The 16,446-nt window shown below is 55.6% G+C and overlaps 1 protein-coding gene across 2 annotated transcripts; it reads right to left on the bottom strand.

Moving 5' to 3' along the window:
• Positions 1 to 3,656: 3,656 nt before the first annotated feature.
• CYTH2 (cytohesin 2) lies at positions 3,657 to 12,692 on the bottom strand. Of its 2 annotated transcripts, XM_065926436.1 has the most exons (12): positions 12,478 to 12,691; positions 11,504 to 11,651; positions 11,339 to 11,405; positions 10,190 to 10,308; positions 8,893 to 8,973; positions 8,302 to 8,414; positions 8,033 to 8,181; positions 7,356 to 7,467; positions 4,456 to 4,532; positions 4,273 to 4,344; positions 4,018 to 4,172; positions 3,657 to 3,924 (listed from the first exon to the last, which is right to left on the bottom strand). In XM_065926436.1, the coding sequence occupies exons 1-12, from the start codon at positions 12,494 to 12,496 to the stop codon at positions 3,837 to 3,839; spliced, it is 1,200 nt and encodes a 399-aa protein (XP_065782508.1). In that variant the 5' UTR covers positions 12,497 to 12,691; the 3' UTR covers positions 3,657 to 3,836. The 2 variants fall into 2 exon arrangements, with proteins under 2 accessions (XP_065782508.1, XP_065782509.1); XM_065926437.1 differs by lacking the exons at positions 3,657 to 3,924; positions 4,018 to 4,172; positions 4,273 to 4,344; positions 4,456 to 4,532 and adding an exon at positions 4,622 to 4,874 and having other exon boundaries at positions 12,478 to 12,692.
• Positions 12,693 to 16,446: the final 3,754 nt, after the last annotated feature.

The following is a 16,446-nucleotide window of genomic DNA, read 5'->3' as shown; positions in this document are numbered from 1 at the left end:
TTTCCCTTCAGCTCCCCATTCCACCCGTCCTCAGTTTGGTCTTTATTTTCCCATCTCTCCATCTGTGTCTTTTTCTCAGCCTCTCTTCCCATCTGATTCTATTTTTGTCTGAGCTTTTCCCCACCTCTACCTTTTTTTTCTCCTTGTCTGTCTCTCCTTGTCACCTGTCTCTGTGGTGTCTTTCTCCCATGGCTTTTTGTCTTGATTTCTTGTTCTCAACTTGTCCTTGACTGATCCCATCTCCATCTTTCTCTTTTTTTCCTCTGACTGGGTCTGTCTTCTGTCTTTGCATCTAGGATCTCCTGGCTTCCACTTATCTGCACCCCCGCCCCTCTGCCCTACACCTTGGTATCCGATTCATTTGTGTCTTTGAGGGATGCAGTTTGGAGGAGGGAGGAGGTGGCAGGGTCAGGAGACTCAGCTGAGATGCTGTGTGGACTCCTGGCTTAAGAACTAAGGTGATGAGAGCATTAGGGTCACATGTACGTTGTGGAGGATGGAGAAAAGGTGAGAGGGTTAGGTTTTGCCTCTTTCCCTGCTGCCACTGCTGCCACATTTGGTGTTTCTTGAACTGATATGCAGCGCATCTGCCCAGGGTGGGTGCTGCATGGAGCCCAGCCAGGTTAGGCGCAGTGAAAGCCCAGGCTCCTGGGTCTCAGGGAGGAGGCGGCTGGGGTCCTGGACTCCTAGATCTGAGGGTGAAGGGGTAGTATTAGTTCACTAGGGGTGCTGTAAATGAGTCCCACTAATTGGGCGGCTTCAACCACAGACATTATCTCACAGTTCTGGAGACTAGATGTCCAAGATCAAGGTGTCGGCAGGGTTGGTTCCTTCTGAGGATGGTGAGGGAGAATCTATTCCAGACCCGTTTCTTACCTTCTGGTGGTGGTCTGACAATCTTTGGTGTTCCTCGACTTGCAGAAGCATCACCCCTATCTTTGCCTTCATCATCACATGGCATTCCCTCCTTCTGTGGGTCCAAAATGTCCCTTTGTGTAAGGACACCAGTCAAATTGGATTAGGGCCCACATGAATGACCTCATCTTAACCAATTATATCTGCAATGATCCTATTTTGAAGTAAGATCACATTCTGAGGTACTGTGTGTTGGGACTTCAGTATCTGGATCTGTGGGGGACATGGTTCAACTTGTAATGGGGGGGGGTTGGGAGTATGGGGTCCTGGGAGAAGAAGAAGCTGGAAGCCAGAATTTCTCAGCGCTTGGGGAGAAGACCCATTACCGGGACAACTGAAGGACAACTTGGAGGTGATCTGAATGTTCCACGGGCATCTCCAGCTTAATTTGGCCAAACAGAACCATTGATTTCTCCCCCGTAAAGCCCCTCTTTGGCCATCTCAGTAAATGACTTGGTTGCTCACCGGTTGCTCAAGCGAGAATCCCAGAGTTGACCCAGCCCTCTCCAAGTCCTGCTGGCTCCTCTTCAAAATGACTCTCATGGGTTCAGGTCTCTCCACCTCTACAGTCAAACCCTTTTATACCACACAGCCTCCTAACTTACACCCCTGCTACCGCCCCTGTTCACCTCCAAATTATTCTCCTGCAGCAGCCAGAGGCTCCTCCTGCAACATCAATCCAAATACATCACTCTCCTGCGTCATACCCTTGGAGGGCTTCCCATTCTAGCTAAAGATACATTCAAAGCCCTAACACAGCTGTCCAGGCCCCAAATGATTGGGCCCAAGCATCCCCTTCATTTCCCTCACCCCGTCCCCACTGCATCACTACTGTACACGCACAATGAGCTGCTGTCACTTACTCCAACGTACTTTTCCCTGCCTCAGCACAAGCCATTCGCTAAGCCTAGCCAGGCACTTCTGCACAACAGGCACTCAGTACCTATGGGTTCATCCCATGTATTCTGTGCGGAGTCATGTCCGACTCTTTGTGACCCAATGGACTAGAGCCTGCCAGGCTCTTCTGTTCCATGGAATTTTCCAGGGAAGGATACTGGAGTTACTCAGCTGTGTCTGACTCTTTGCACCCCTCTGGAGTGTAGCCCACCAGGCTCCTCTCTCCATGTAGTTTTCCAGGAAAAAATACTGGAGTGGATTGCCATTTCCTTCTCCACGGGCTCTTCCAGACTCAGGGATAGAACCTCCATGTCCTGCACTGCAGGCGGATTCTTTACCCACTGAGCCATCAGGGAAGTCCGTGGAGAACAAAATAGGGGGAAGATTGTGGTGGGACTCTATTGATCCAGGGACCTCATTTCCCATGACTTTCTTGGGTCAACGGCTCCATTCCCATGGAACCTTCCAGAGGAGTTGGGAATTCTATTTCCTCATTTGGGAACCCCCATTTCCCATCAGCCCCTGGGTTTGAAATGATCAGACTGGGTTTCCTTTCCCAGCATGCCGAAGCACCTATGGAGGAGGGGATGGGGGATCAAACTAAGGGAAACCAAGTCTCCAAGTCTTAAGGAACTGCATTTCCCAGAGGAGCTGTTAACAGCATTTAGGAACTTTCTTGCCTGTGGAAGCCTTTGGCTAAGGGCAGGGTCAGACCTCCTCACCTCACTGGCAGCACTTGACAATTAGGGCTTCGCTCTCTCGGGGACACAGAGGACACAACAGTTGGAAATAACGGCAAGTCTGGCACATCCGGGGGCAACAGGCTTCCCTTCCAGCCTGGGCTGGGTCCTAGGCCTGTCTGGTGTTGTGGTTTTTTTGTACTAAATCCCCCTCAGCTGCAAGTCTGGACATAGGAGAGATACACGGGCCTGTAGACACCCATCTTGGGGTCCATGCGCTTTTGTTATCTGGGGACACCCCAAGCTGGAAGGCACACTCCAAGCAGGAAAGCAGCAGGGGACAGACCTGGACCTGGCTCAGGGGTACCCCACTCTCCAAGGGTTCACTGTCAGAGACAGTGGTCCTTACACTTTAGGAGGCTGTCAGATTCCTGGGAAAGATGTTATAAAACTGCAGGTTCTCAGCACTATCCCTGCCTGGTGTTAAAATGACCTCCAAAGGATGATCGTTGGGTGGCTGAGAAACCTGGTTCAAATTCCCCAGAATCCCACTCCCAGCCCCACTCCATCTACACCGGGCAAACCCAGTCCATTTCTGACAGCACTGACTTCTGGCCCAGCACCCTGAGCAGGGCCTTCCCACTCGCTGTACCCAACACTCCAACCTTCATCCTTCCTTTTTCCAGATTCATCCTTCCACACCCTCCCAGAGCCGTCTCCCTTCAAAGCTCTTCTGGCTCCTAGCTTTGGCCTCAAAGCGTTAGCCCAGCCCATATGTGTTGCTCCTTAAAGACGACAAGCCTGTGGGAGCAAAGGCGGAACAAGTGTGTGTCTGGATGTCAAGTAACGTCTAGAATGAACGGAGCACCTTTTCTGGGAAGCTCCGCATACCTGCAGTCAGCGCCCTGCAGCTCTAACTGAAAGCTAATTCCAGCCACGTGAAACTTCTCCCTTTACTCCACCCTCGCAGGCTACAGGTGAGACCGGAATGAGCCATCGTGGAGACGCACCCATGGGGCCACCGGTCAGCACCGTTTTCACACACGTCATGAGAGCTACCAAGAGATCAGCACTCCGGGCCCTGGGCATGGATGGGGGTGCTGGGCCAGCTCCGTCGAGCACCTTAGCTCCGTGAACCCCAAGAAATGAGGTGGGTCTGCAGGCTGCAAGTGGTTAAATAATTAATAAGATTACCAACAGGGTGCTAATTACAAATAACGAGAGAGGAGCTAGAGGCGATGAGTCTTCCAAATAAGGAACCAGGATCCGAAGCCCCGAGGCCCAGGGGTCCGGCCACCCGGGCAGGGCAGCTCCGAAATAAATAATGGAGTGGGGGGCAAGGGGTCAGGGCTGCTCCTGCTTCTTCTTGACTGAAATCCGCTTCTTTCTTGCTGCCAGCATCTCATAGAAGGGGTCCACGCTCACAGCAGCCCTGCGGAAGGGGCGGGATCCCAGGGTGAGGGCCGAGGACCCTGGGCCCCCCGCCACCCTCCCCTCCCCCAGGACTCCGGGAGCCCCTGCTCACTGGATGGACTTGATCCACTCGTCCTTCTCCTCCTGTGTGGGGGCCGAGATCCGGTACACCATGTGGTTCCCTTCAACCACCCGGCCGTCGGCCTCTGTTTTGCAGGCTTTGATGAGCTGCCCCTTGTTGTTGGGGATGTACAGCTCGAAGCAGTTCTGGGGAGACAAGGGAGAGGAAGGACCGCTGGGAAGAGCCAGCCCTGGGGCCTGAAGAGCCCTCCGCCGCCAGCAGAACAGGGTACAGGGAGGGTCTTACTGGTTTCCGGGGGTCGTCCACCTCGCGGATGCTCAGATTCTCCAGCGGGATGATTCCTCGGGGCTCCTTGTCCTGAGAGAACGAGTTTGACAGGATTCAGATTCTGCAGTCTCCGGACTCCGCCCCCGCCCCGCCCCTTCTCCCCAGCCCAGCCCCGCCCCTTCTCCCCGGCCCCGCCCTCACCGTAGTGTACTCAAAATAGTAGAGGCAGTTGTCTGTGAGGATGAACCAGCGCCGCTTCCACGTCTTCACCCGGCCCCCTGGAAGGGAAGGGGGGGAGGGGGCCTGGGCTCAACAGCGGGGCGGGGGGCCTCTGAGAGGGCAGGGAAGGGGGCGAGAGACAGAGCGAGCGCAGGGAAGGTGGGGCTGTCAGGGCCTAGGACAAAGCGATGCGTGGGAAGACAGACAAGCAGGGACAGGCCAGGAGTCTGGGCCCGGCGAATCGGTCCACCCACCAGCGTGGGGCTCTACGCTCTCTAAGCCTGTCTGTGGACCCGGGTCCGGGCCCCCAGTCCCTCTCCTGTGGGCCCCGAGGCCAGGGCAGTCCCCTCCCTTTGTGTCGTGTTGGGCAGCAAGGATGGGGCCGGCCGTGTACCTACCTCCTGGGGCAGACAGCGAGAAAGCAGGCAGGACCAGGCGAGGAGGAGGGAGGGCGGAAGAGTGGAGTGCCCCCAAGAGCCGTGGGTGGGGGCGGGGAGGGATGCGCAGCGGGTGGGACAGAGAGAACCGGAAACAGCAGAGAGAAACACGCAGAGAGGGAGGGAGGGAGAGAGAGGGAAGAAAACCAGTTACATCCACACGAGGGGGTAATGGCCAGACCCTGTCCCTCCGGGCAGACCCAGGATGCTGAGCTGGCCATGAGCACCTCCCAGCATCAGTGCCTGACTCCAGCCCCACTCCCAGGATGTATCCCAGCCAGGCAGGCCCTCTGTTGCCACGGTGACGGGTAGTCATCCCCAAGAGGCAGAAGAGGAAACCCCCAGTCCTTGGGCCAAGGTGAGCGTTGAGGACTCCTGTTAGCACCAGTAGCACCTGTCTGTGTGACCTTAGGACAACCACTTGCCCTCTCTGGAACCCCGTCTGGAGATCCACTCAGACCCACACCTTCCTGCTGCAAAGTGACCTGCTTCTGGGCCCCTTGTGGTCCCAGAAGTAAACAGCAGCAATAAAGCTTTTCATTAACCATCGTTTTCACTATTAACTGCTACCACTACCACTGATCCCCTTTCCTGTATTTCACTGTTTAAGAGGTGCCTTTTACTAGTAACCTTGTGCTGCGCTCTGGTCAGAAATCTGGGTCCAACGCCACCTCAGCCCTGTGACTGCTGGATAGTGACCGAGCCTCAGTTTCCTCATCCAAGAAATGGGAGGGAGTCCTGCGGCTGGTGGGGGCGGGTAGTTCAGAAGGTAATCAGTCTCTCAGGAAGTTGTCCTTCTGGTTTTTCTTTCCCCGCCCACTCACTGCCAGGGGCATCATTTGACCTTCCATGAAGAATCTAAATTTCTCTGGGATCCCCCAGGCCTGTCTGCCTCCCTTGGAGCTGATGCAGGAATCCATCTGCCCCAGCAAGTTGGCTGAAAGGAGTGATCTGCATTTCGTGTGCACCAGGGACCTGCCTCCATGGCCTGAGAAGAGATTCCCCCTTCTAAGAGCACAATTCCATGTGCACCCCCCAGTCACCCCCCCAGAGGGTAGATGCTAAGATCTGAAGGGAGGAAAGGCCTGCCTTGAGCCTGCTCCTGAGCTGGAAGCTTCCTCTGAACCCTTCCCCTGTCTGGGTTGCTTCCACTGTAATTCCTCGCCAGATTCTCTGTCTCCCTGGGGCAGCCACTCACCACTTTTCCATTAAAAAGCCACTGCCAACCCTCCCTCAGCACCTACTATTTACCAGGCCCAGCTCCAAGCTAGCAGTTCTCAACGTGGGCCACGCGCTGGGAACCGCCTGGAGAACTTTCAACATGACCAATGGCCTATCCTACCCACAGAGACCCTGCTTTCACGAGCCTGTGGCCTGGCCCCTGTGGTTTCCAGGTGAATCTCCCAGGCAGCCGGGGTGGAGAACCACTCCAACCCTCAGCCAGCTGCCCTTGTGGACCTCTGCTAACTGAACTGGAGTCCGCTGGTCCCACGTGTTCCAAGGGGGACTGGCCCCTGCCCCACCCATCCCACCGTGGCCATGGTCTCCCGATTCCCCTAAGCCGGCCAGGGTGCTTCCCCTCCCCTTGTGTGTGCTAAGTCGCTTCAGTCGTGTCTGACTCTTTGTGACCCCATGGATTGTAGCCTGCCAGGTTCTTCTGTCCATGGGATTTCCCAGGCAAGAATACTGGAGTGGGTTGCCATGCCCTCCTCCAGGGGATCTTCCCAACCCAGGGATCAAACTCGCCATCTCTTACGTTTCCTGTGTTGGCAGGAGGGTTCTTTACCACTAGTGTCACCTGGGAAGCTCTTCCCCTCCCCACCAGGAACCAATCCAGCCAGCTGAGAAGTGCATCGGGGCGCTCCAGAACCTGTTTCTGCAGGCTCTTTACTGCCTACAGGCGACATTCTGGGGAGGGAGGACACTTCTAGAACAGCTGCCATGCTACAGGACTGAGGAGGAGGCCATAGGAGGTGGGGATAAAAATACGGGAGTCTCAGAGTGGGTCTGCCCCGGACTCCCCGAGAGTCCCTGCCAAGCACGGTAAAAGGTCCAATTCCTTGGGCTGTTTTCTGTTTGCTACAGCGGAGGGCAGCCTGCGTCATGAACACTCTCCCTGCAGACGGGGCCTGTGCTCTTCGGTTCTTGGCTGTGTCCTCAGTCCCTACACCAGGCCCAGATGGAGGAGGGGTTTCATAAACCTGTGTTGGTGAGCAGACGGGGTGAGGCAGCACCGATTCCAAGGCCAGCCCTGGGCTTGGGCCCAGCACAAGAGACCTGATCGCATTCTCAACCCCACTTTTCAGATGTGGCTACTGAGGTTCAGAGAGGTCGAATCATTGTCCTAAGGTCATACAGTGGCTACGTGCAAAAACTAAGTCTAGAACCTGGGCTTGGTAACGTCCCCCACTTGCAGAGGCAGCCAGCAGTCAGGAAGGGACGTACCCAGCTTAAGGAGCCAGCCCTCCCGGTCCGGGTTGAAAAAGGTGTGGGTCAGATCATTTCCGTCATCCTCGGGGATCTTGAAGGGCTCGTTTCGGATGCTGTCGTACAGATTCTGAGGGGTGAAGGCAGAGTCAGTACCTCGGGGCTCCTGGGATCCTCCCAGGGCTACTGCAGTGGGGAGGGGGCTCACTGGAAGCCAGTGAGACGACAGGTGGGATGGCCAAGGGAGGGAGGAGCCTGGGGAGAAAAGGGAAGTAGAAGGGGGAAGAGTGGAGGGAGCTCTGGCGAGGAGAGAGGGAGAAACAAAAAAGATGCAGAGATGGAGACAGTGGAAGAGCTGCTAGGTTCTGAGACAGACAGACAGACAGATGGGGGAAAATGGGACAGACCAAGACCCTCAAAGAGTCAGAGGGCCGGGAACCTGGGTTCAATCCTTAGTTGGGAACTAAGATCACACAAACTGCCTGGTGCAGCAGAAGAAAAAATAAAATGAAAAACAGAGAGACAAAGACAGGCAGTCAGAGAGAGAGAGAGGGAAGACTTGGGCAGGCTGGTATAACCATGCAGTTCATGGGTAGGCGAGGCAGTGATCCTGGGGGGCAGGGGGCTCAGGCACTGAGAGGAGAAAGGGGGATCGAGCTGAGGGGCCTGGTGGGGGGGGGGGGGGCGGCGCTGACCCTGAGCAGCTCCTCAGGCAAGTCCCCGCCCTCGTTGATGCCCCGGTTCATGGCCACGAAGCGCTCCAATCCTGGCTTGTCCCGGACGTTGGGGTTGTGGAGGCTGGTGTTCAGCATGATCACGGCAAAGGACAGTACATAGCACGTGTCTGCACCAGACAGTCATGGGGTGACGACTGGGGCATGTGGGCCCCTGGGACCCAGGAGCTCAAGTCCCCCCCCACCCCCAGCTCCCTCCTCCCCTAGGACCCTGGGGTCTGGGCCCCTACCTGTGGACTGGAAAACCCCAGGGTTGCATAAGCAGTAGCGCTGGGCAAAGGCCTCCATCATGCGGTCGATCTTCTGGGCTTCTCCAGGGAGGCGGAAGCTCCAGAGGAACTGCCTGTGGCAGAGACGAGTCGAGGGTAGATGACAGGACTGGCGGGGCTAACCCCCTACCCGCTCTCAGTGCCCATGGGAAGAACTGGCCAATGAAGGCACCACACCTGTGGCCAGCCTGACCACTGAGCGTTGGCCAGGAGGCTCTAGATGATGTATATGGTAACGCCCTTTCTTTCTACCAAGGTTGCTACATGGAACAGATGGTTGCTTGGGGCCTCTGCTGTCATGTGGGAGGAGGGTCTGCAGCAAGCAGCACCCACCCCATGGCGAGCACAATCAAAAGCTGTCCTTCCCATTCCACTGGAGTGCCTGGATACGGCTATGCCTGAAGGAGGCTCTACTGTGGACTTTGGCAACACTCACGTGCAATCCATCCCCTAAGTTTTGGTTCTGTTTTTGCCTTCAGGAGGGGGTGATCATCACTGGCAAAGAAAGCCCTGACAGGTCCCTTCCTACCCTTTCAACCCCATCCTTCTCACCTGAGGGCCTGCACCAGGTTGAGGTCAGTGAACTCATGCAGATCCACGAAGGCATGAAGCACTGCCAGATTCAGCTCTTCCCTGCGAGGATAGGGACAAGGTCACGGGCAGGAAGAGGCTTGGGCAGGTGGGGGTGGAGAGGAGGCGAAGTACTGCGGAGGCTGTGACCCCTCTTCTGCACAGCGGCTACCTCTGTAGCCAGTGAAAGTTTTGGCCAAGCCCCCATCACAGGCCTGACATGGGGGTAGGGACACTTAGAACGCTCCTGGGAAGACCATCTGCCTTAAGAACTCTGGTGTGGCTGGAACTCTGTGCAGTTGGGAGAAACAGAGCAAATGTGCTCTGCTGGTCATCTCTGATGAACCCCAGATTTCATAGATGCCCAGAGATGGTCTCCTATTCCCCCAGAGACCCACGGAGAGTCCCAGGGCAACCCAGATGCCCACAAAACCAGTCCCACAGTGTCAGACAACCGGACTGTCCCGGACTGTCCCGGACTGTCCAGATGTCCACAGGCGATCCCCAGATAGCTACCGATGACCCCCACGCTCCCAGACTCTCCAGTCCCCATGCCCCCCAGGTACCCACAGATGGTCTCTGCACCAGATATCCAGCAAGTTTCACACACCCCAGATGTCTACACAAACCCTAGGCATCTCACACAGTCCTGTGCACCTCAGACATTTCAGACGGTCTCCACACACCCTGGATGTGCACCGATGGTCCCCAGGTTTCCCAGACTTCACAGAAGGTCCCCATGTACCCTGGAGTCCAGATGGTCCCCACACACACCCGACAGCCACAGACTGTCTGCATGTGTCCCAGAAGTCCATAAACTCCCAAGCACCCTAGACATCCACCGCTGGTCCTCATACACTCCTGATGTCTCATGCACTCTATGCTTGTAGGTGGTCCACAGACCCCGGACACCCACAAATGGCCCCCATGTTTCCAGATGTCCATGGGCCCTCCATGCTCCCCGATATCCCGATGATGACCCCCCCACTTCCTGCGTCATTGTCCACGTCGCTCCCATGCACACCAGCTGTCTTCAATGGTTCACACGCTCCCACACCACCCACAAATGTTCTCCACCGTCCCGACATAAATGGGTGGTGGTCACCGTATTGCCCAGATGTCCCATACCCTCCACACGCTCATAGATGATCCCTGGGTTCCTCAGAAGGTCCCCCACCCCAATCCCTGTGTCAGTGCATTTTGTCACAGTCCAGTTGCAAGGCTGATCTATCAGGGGCTCTCCTCGGCAAAAGCTGGGTGCAGGGGGCGCGGTTCTCACCTCTCCCCCAGGTAGTCCCCAATGGCCGTCTTGTTCAGGCCCTCGCCCTTGTACAGGAAACGGGCGATCTCCTCGGGTGTGTTCTGCAAAAGTTCATTCTCCACCAGGAACTGGATCCCCTGGTGGGAAGGGCTGGGTCTCAGTGCTGGCGTGCTCAGAAAGACACCCCCAGAAACCTTAGCCTCTAAACCCACCCCCATCCTCGACAGAGCAGGGCCTGAGTTTCATTTTCAGGCTCTTCCCAGGTCCTTAAATACCACCTCTCCCATGGCCTAGACGTTGCATCTACTGCTCCCTCTGCCTTTGCCAGGTTAATTCCAGTCCCCCCCAGAGCAAGACCTGGCAAAGAACAGGAGCTCCATGAATGTTTGCTGAATGACTTTACAAATTACCATTGCTTCTGGCAAGAAGAATAAAGTGGAAAACTGTTAGGAGACATCAGTTCACGAGGAGCTGTGAGGGTCAAGACTCAGGCTGGACAAGGGCTTTCTCAGGCTCTCCTGATGTTTTGAGGACCATGAACCGAGGGACTCCTCACTCTGGATTGTGGTATCTGAGTCTAGGGGCTCCCTGAGGGCAAGGCAGCATCAAACTCTACACTGAGCCCTCTGCATTCCCTAGCAGAGTGGCAGGCCAGAGGAAATGGTGTAAAATGAATGAATGAACAAACATCTTTTCTCCACCTGGTGAACCTGTCATCTTTCAAACCTGACCCTGACCCTCCTGAGGGAAGCCCTCCTTGATGCCACCAGGTTCACTCCTCTCAGTGTCCACAGTCCAGTACCTTTCTCTCTGTCATGGCACTTCTCAACCCTCATTTGAATACATCACTGTCTATATTCCCTACCAGACTCAATCAAGCTCCTCCTGGAGAACACAAGAGTGACAAGAGAAATGACTCCTAAAATATGAGCAAAAAGGGGAGGAGGGCCACTCAGGTAGAAGTTCCAGCATATGCAAAGCATTAGGAGGCCAAAGCACTTGGTTAGTTCTCAGGGAACAAATACTGCCAACATCTGGATCCAGGGATCAGGACCAACTCTGTCCACCTAAGGGAGACCTTTAACCACCACACTTCCGGAACCCCAAGATGCTAGAATCCCGTCTAGATGCCAACTTGGCCAATTCCAGCCCTGTGGCCCCAAGCACCTTTTTGGGATCCATATTGAACTTCTTCCTGCCCATCGCCATCTTCCGGTTCCGCTGCAAGGTTTTGCTGCAGGGGCAGAGAGCAGAGGGTGGAAGGTCAATGCCCGGACATCCCTGGCCCCCGCCTGGTCCCATGACCCCCAGGCTCCCTACCCCAGGCCTCACCTGCCCTCATTGGCCTCCAGACCCTCCACCTCGCTCATGGCTTCGCTGAGCTCCTCCCGCAGGCGCTGGATCTCCACCAGCAGCTCCTGCTTCCGCCGTCGAATGTTCTCCAGCTCCATCCGCTCCTCCGGAGTCAGGTCCGGGGGTTCTGGGGTAGGGGATCAGGGGCAGGAGGTCAGTTCTGGGGACTGGGAGCCTGGACTTCTGAAATCTGGCGAAGGACAGGGCTCCTAGGTTCATGGGGAGGATGAGGATAAGAGTCCCGCCTCCAGTCAGTGGAAGAAGTGCTGGGAGGCCTAGATTCCTTAGCCCAGGGGAGGAAGGGCTGGGAATCCAGACTCTTAGTCCTTGGGAGAGAAAAGGGCTGGGAGCCTCTACTCTTAGGTTTACAGGGGAAAGGGGGCTGGAAGCTTGACATTGCGGTTCATTACTTGCAAGGGGCCTGAGACCTTGGTTTTCTGCCTCCATTCTTGGCGAGGTAGCTGGGGACCTGGGTGCCCGGACTCCTGGGTCCATGGAAAGTAACCATGGCAGGGGAAGCTAATGACAGCTTGCGAGAGTGAGGGAAGGGGCGGGGCATCGAAGCCCCCCGCCCCTGCCCTAGCAGAATCTCTGTGGCCCCCACGATTTCTCCCCACCGCACCGCCCCCAGAAGCCCCCCTCCCCTCTCCCGGCAGGCACTGGGCTCGCCCGGCCCCTCCAGAGGGAATGGTTCCGCCCCAGTCTCGCCTCCGCCTCCCCATCCCACCCCCTCCCGCTGCCACCGGAAACAGGCTCGGCCCAAACAATGGCCTGGAACGCCCCGCTCTCCGGCCCTGCCGGAAGCCCGTCCCGCGCCCCACAAAAGCTAGGCGACAACGGGGCCGAACAAGCTTCGCAAGGCGCGCGTCGTGGGGGGGAGATCGTTCGCTGCGGAACATTCGGACCGAAACCCTCCATCTGCTCCCAGCCGGCCCCGCCCCTCCCCGACTTACCATAGACACCGTCCTCCATGGCGGCTAGGAAGGCCCGCGGGGAGTCCGGGGCGGTCCCGCCGGTCGGGCCCGGATCCGCGTTGGCCCGCGGGCTCGGATGAGCCCGCTCAAACGCTCCGGGAGCCACCGCCGCCTCCTCAGCGCCAGTCCTCAGCGCTGAAAAGACTCTCCCTTCGTCTCCCAACCGCCCCGCCAGTAGAGACCGCCCCTCGTTTTGACATCGCCCAATCCACGGCGTGCCCTCTCGTCTGCTCCGCCTCCGAAACCGAAGGATCGCCCTCCAGGGCCAATAGGCGCGCTAGGAGCAGACGTAGCACTGTCCAGCCCAAAGTAGACGGTCTGTGGGGCCAATTGGAGTGAGAGCAGAGGCCGGACCCCGCCTCCGAAACCAAAGGGTTCTTGGCAGGCTTGCCCTCCAATGAGAAGCCTCGAAAAGAAGTTGCATGGAGGCGGGACTAAGTAGACGCAGAAGGAGGACTACGCCTGCGCAAGGGCTCTGCGCACCAGGTCAACCGAGCCCGGCCTCTATCAATACGTTGCCAGGGGGCGGTACTTTGTTAGGTTTGTTGCTAGGGGGGCGTGGCCACAGCTCGCGGTGGTTTCCGTGAGACACACCTCTTAGCTGGCCCGCCTGTCTTTTGACCGCAGTGGTTGCCAAGCAACCGGGAGCCGCTTTGGCTCACTTTCCTTTTGGCCCCCTTTCTCAAGTGTACTGGCCTCTCCGATCTGCAGACCCTTTCCTTACCCTCCTTCTTTGACCTCCCCCATCCACCTCAGCCTCTTCAGAGTCAAGCAGTGGTGAAACAAAAGACTTTCTCTTCCTTCCAAATGCTGCGCTTTTTGGTCTCTGTCGTGGAGAATGCGACTATAGAGGAAGGCCAAATCCAGTGATAGGACAGGCTCTGCCTTCCTGCCTCTCGCAGCCTCTCAGTTTCCTCCCTCTATCCCCGAAACTCCTCCCTTTATGTTAGCATCCTTTCCCCGCCCAGGACAATTCCCCTTTCCTCAGCATCCTTCCACCTCTGGTCCCTTCCCCCTTCTCCGAGTCCTTTCCCTCCTCTCTGGCTCGTGTCATTTCGCGTCCCCCTCCTGTCATACTCATGCTGTTCTTAAACTCTTCCCTCCTCTCCGAGTCCTCTGGCATCTGAGACCATTTCCCCTCCCCCACCTCTCCATTCCTTGAAGGCAAAACAGGTGCAGGGGCCTGGCTTGGAGGGAGAAACTGGGTACCCCCGTCACGGGCAGGTCCCAAATTGGGTCTGAGGGTCAAGTCTGGGCCTGGGCCTCACTCGCCATCCCAGAGTTCGGCAGGCAGGGACATATTCCAGGCCAGGACCTGGTTAAGCTGACAGATTAGACACGGAGCCTCCTAATCCCCTCAATGACCTTTATGAGTGGCTCAGGCTCTGCCCTCCCTACCAGAAACCCAGGTTGTGCCAGCCCTGACTCTACTTGCTCCCCTTCCAAACAGAATCCTTTTCCTGTCCCTTCCTTCACCCCCAATTTAACACCCTTCATGCTTGGGTTTCCATTGCCCCGCTGCCTACTCCAACCACCCAGAGGTAGGGGAACAGCCAGCTAATTAATCCCATCCGGTTATTAGCTGGAGATTCTGCAGGATAAAGGGAGGTGGGGAAACAGGAAGGGGGGGAAGTGGGTTGACACAGCACTGAGATGGGTTGATGGGCAATGACAGTGCCTGCCCTCAATCCTGGCACACAGGGGTAGGAACATGTCCTCCTTGGCACTGGCTCCTTTTGCGACTGGCTTGGCTGCTGGGCACTTAGGTAGATAGCAGCATGGGCAGAGGCCAGATTCAAGGACCCATATGTACCCCAGAAGCACACTCCCAGACACACCACTGGGGTTCCCAATGATTTGACCTGGGGGACATGCCTCCCTAAACATATACATTCCCCTGACATTCAGAGATAACTCCTCCTTCCCCTGCCCCTCCAAGCTGGGCCAGAAAGGAGGTGATTCTGGCCCTTAGCCACAACCCATATTCTCCCTTTCCTGCCCTGTCATCCAGGCATCCAAGTTCAGATGTGGCCTCTGAGAGCATCTCCCATCCCTGTTGCCCCCAGAAGGCCAGGCATTCCAGCGCCTGGTGGGGGGGAGCTGGCGTATCTCCAAGACCCCCATTCTACCCTCAGTGAACTGAAGAATAATCCTAGTGGAAAGGCCCTTGGACAACTTCAACTTCCAGTGCCTTGTTTTTTACAGATGGGGAAACTGAGGTGAGGGCTTCTCTGTGGTGCTAGTGGTAAAGAATCCACCTGCCAATGCAGGAGATGTGAGAGATGGGGGTTCAATCCCTGGGTAGGGAAGATCCCCTGGAGGAGGGCACAGCAACCCACTCCAGTATTCTTGCCTTGAGAATCCCATGGACAGAGGAGCCTGGAGGGCTACAGTCTATAGGGTTGCAAAGAGTTAGACACGACTGAAGCAACTTTCACAGTATAGCACAAACTGAGGTGAGGAGAGAGGGGGTGATTTGCTCAAAGCCACACACTCAGTTGAGGCAGAGTTGGGATTCAGAGCAGAACTTCCTGGATCCTTGTGAAGGACTCTATTCCACTTCCTCAACCTCAGTTTCTAACCCTACTGTAGAAACCACAGGAAAAAAAAATAGATAGATATCTTTATTCATATTATATATATATATTTATAATACATATATGTATAACATCTTTAAGAAATAGACACGCATCACTAGATGGAAGATTCCAGAGCACTGTAGACTCACCAGCCTTGGACCTCTCCTGTCCCTTGCCCAATAACCAGCCCTGTTACCCACAGGGTCTCACCCAGGCCCTCACCTTCTAGGTCAGCCCAGCAATGCTGCTGGGCAAGTCCCAAGTCCACCTCCTCAAACAGCCACATTCCAGGAGCTGATTAGAACTTCCAGATTGACAACAGACAACTCTGGGTCCCTGGAGCCTGGACTCCTTTTGGCATCTTAGAACCACAAAGAAGTCATCTATCCTCATCAATACTCTCCACTCCATTGGCCAAGCTGGAACCAGCAAATCTCAGACGTCATCACTGCTAATCCTTCCCTGACTGTGATCAGTCTAGAGTCACAGAATCTTGATTCCTTTGGATATTCTAGAATGGCACTTAAAAAAAGACACAAAGCCTGTGGATCATGGAAAAGCCTTGCATCTCTCTTTGGTTCGATGTTCTAGCACTAGTGGGTCTGGAGTTGTTGCCTATCAAGAACTCCCAGTCTGTCACTTTAGTCCTTGTAGACCCACAGACTCTCCACTGTTTTGTGCCTTCTAGAGACATAACTCATTCGTTTCTGGAATAGTCCAACTCTCAGGTCAAAGCTGCTTTGGAACACCCAGTGCTGGCCTCTGTGGCCAATCTGGATTCACAGAATCTCAACTCTGGGGTTTTCTGGAGCCACAAAGTCTTTCCTTGACTTACAATCAACAGTCTTTGTCATTGGTCAGTCAGGATAGTCTTAAACTCTTGGGGGCATCCCATAACTTCCCCTCCTTAGGTCATCTAGAAAAAGTGACTTGCTATGGAGTCGACTGAGTCGAGAAGCAACAGTCCCTTGAATCTAAGGTCAGTTCAGGCCAATGAATTCTGGTTCTCTGTTGCTTCTTGAGAACAGCTGACTTCTTCTCCTGGAGGCAGTCTATACTTCATTTCATGATCCTGCTTAACAAACAAAACCAGCCATCTAGAGGAATCTAGAATTACCAGTCCTCACCTCTTGAGGGCTCCAGAATTCTGGGTCCCTTATCTCTAGCGAGACTCAGGAATTGAAATGACAAGTGGGTCTCAAGAGGGAGCACAGAATTCAGAGGAATTAAGGTCCCTCCAGTATATTCATGGTGGGTCCACTAGGCATGGCAGAACATCACCAGCTAATAATTTACTGAGCAGGCCTGTTGGTCTTAGGAAACACCTGCCTCCACCCCAGGAGAGGGCCCAATCTCTCCATCTTGCTAC

Source organism: Muntiacus reevesi, chromosome 2 (assembly GCF_963930625.1).
Source record: "Muntiacus reevesi chromosome 2, mMunRee1.1, whole genome shotgun sequence".
NCBI lineage: Eukaryota > Metazoa > Chordata > Mammalia > Artiodactyla > Cervidae > Muntiacus > Muntiacus reevesi.
The sequence above is the reverse complement of the archived record's forward strand: the minus strand, read 5'-3'. Positions and strand labels throughout refer to the sequence as shown.

Coding starts and splice junctions, on each gene's coding strand:
- CYTH2 (XM_065926436.1), bottom strand. Junction 8,415..8,892: donor AACCTGGTGCAGGCCCTCAG/GTGAGAAGGATG, acceptor TCTCTGCCACAG/GCAGTTCCTCTGGAGCTTCC. Junction 8,182..8,301: donor TGGGGTTTTCCAGTCCACAG/GTAGGGGCCCAG, acceptor TGTCTGGTGCAG/ACACGTGCTATGTACTGTCC.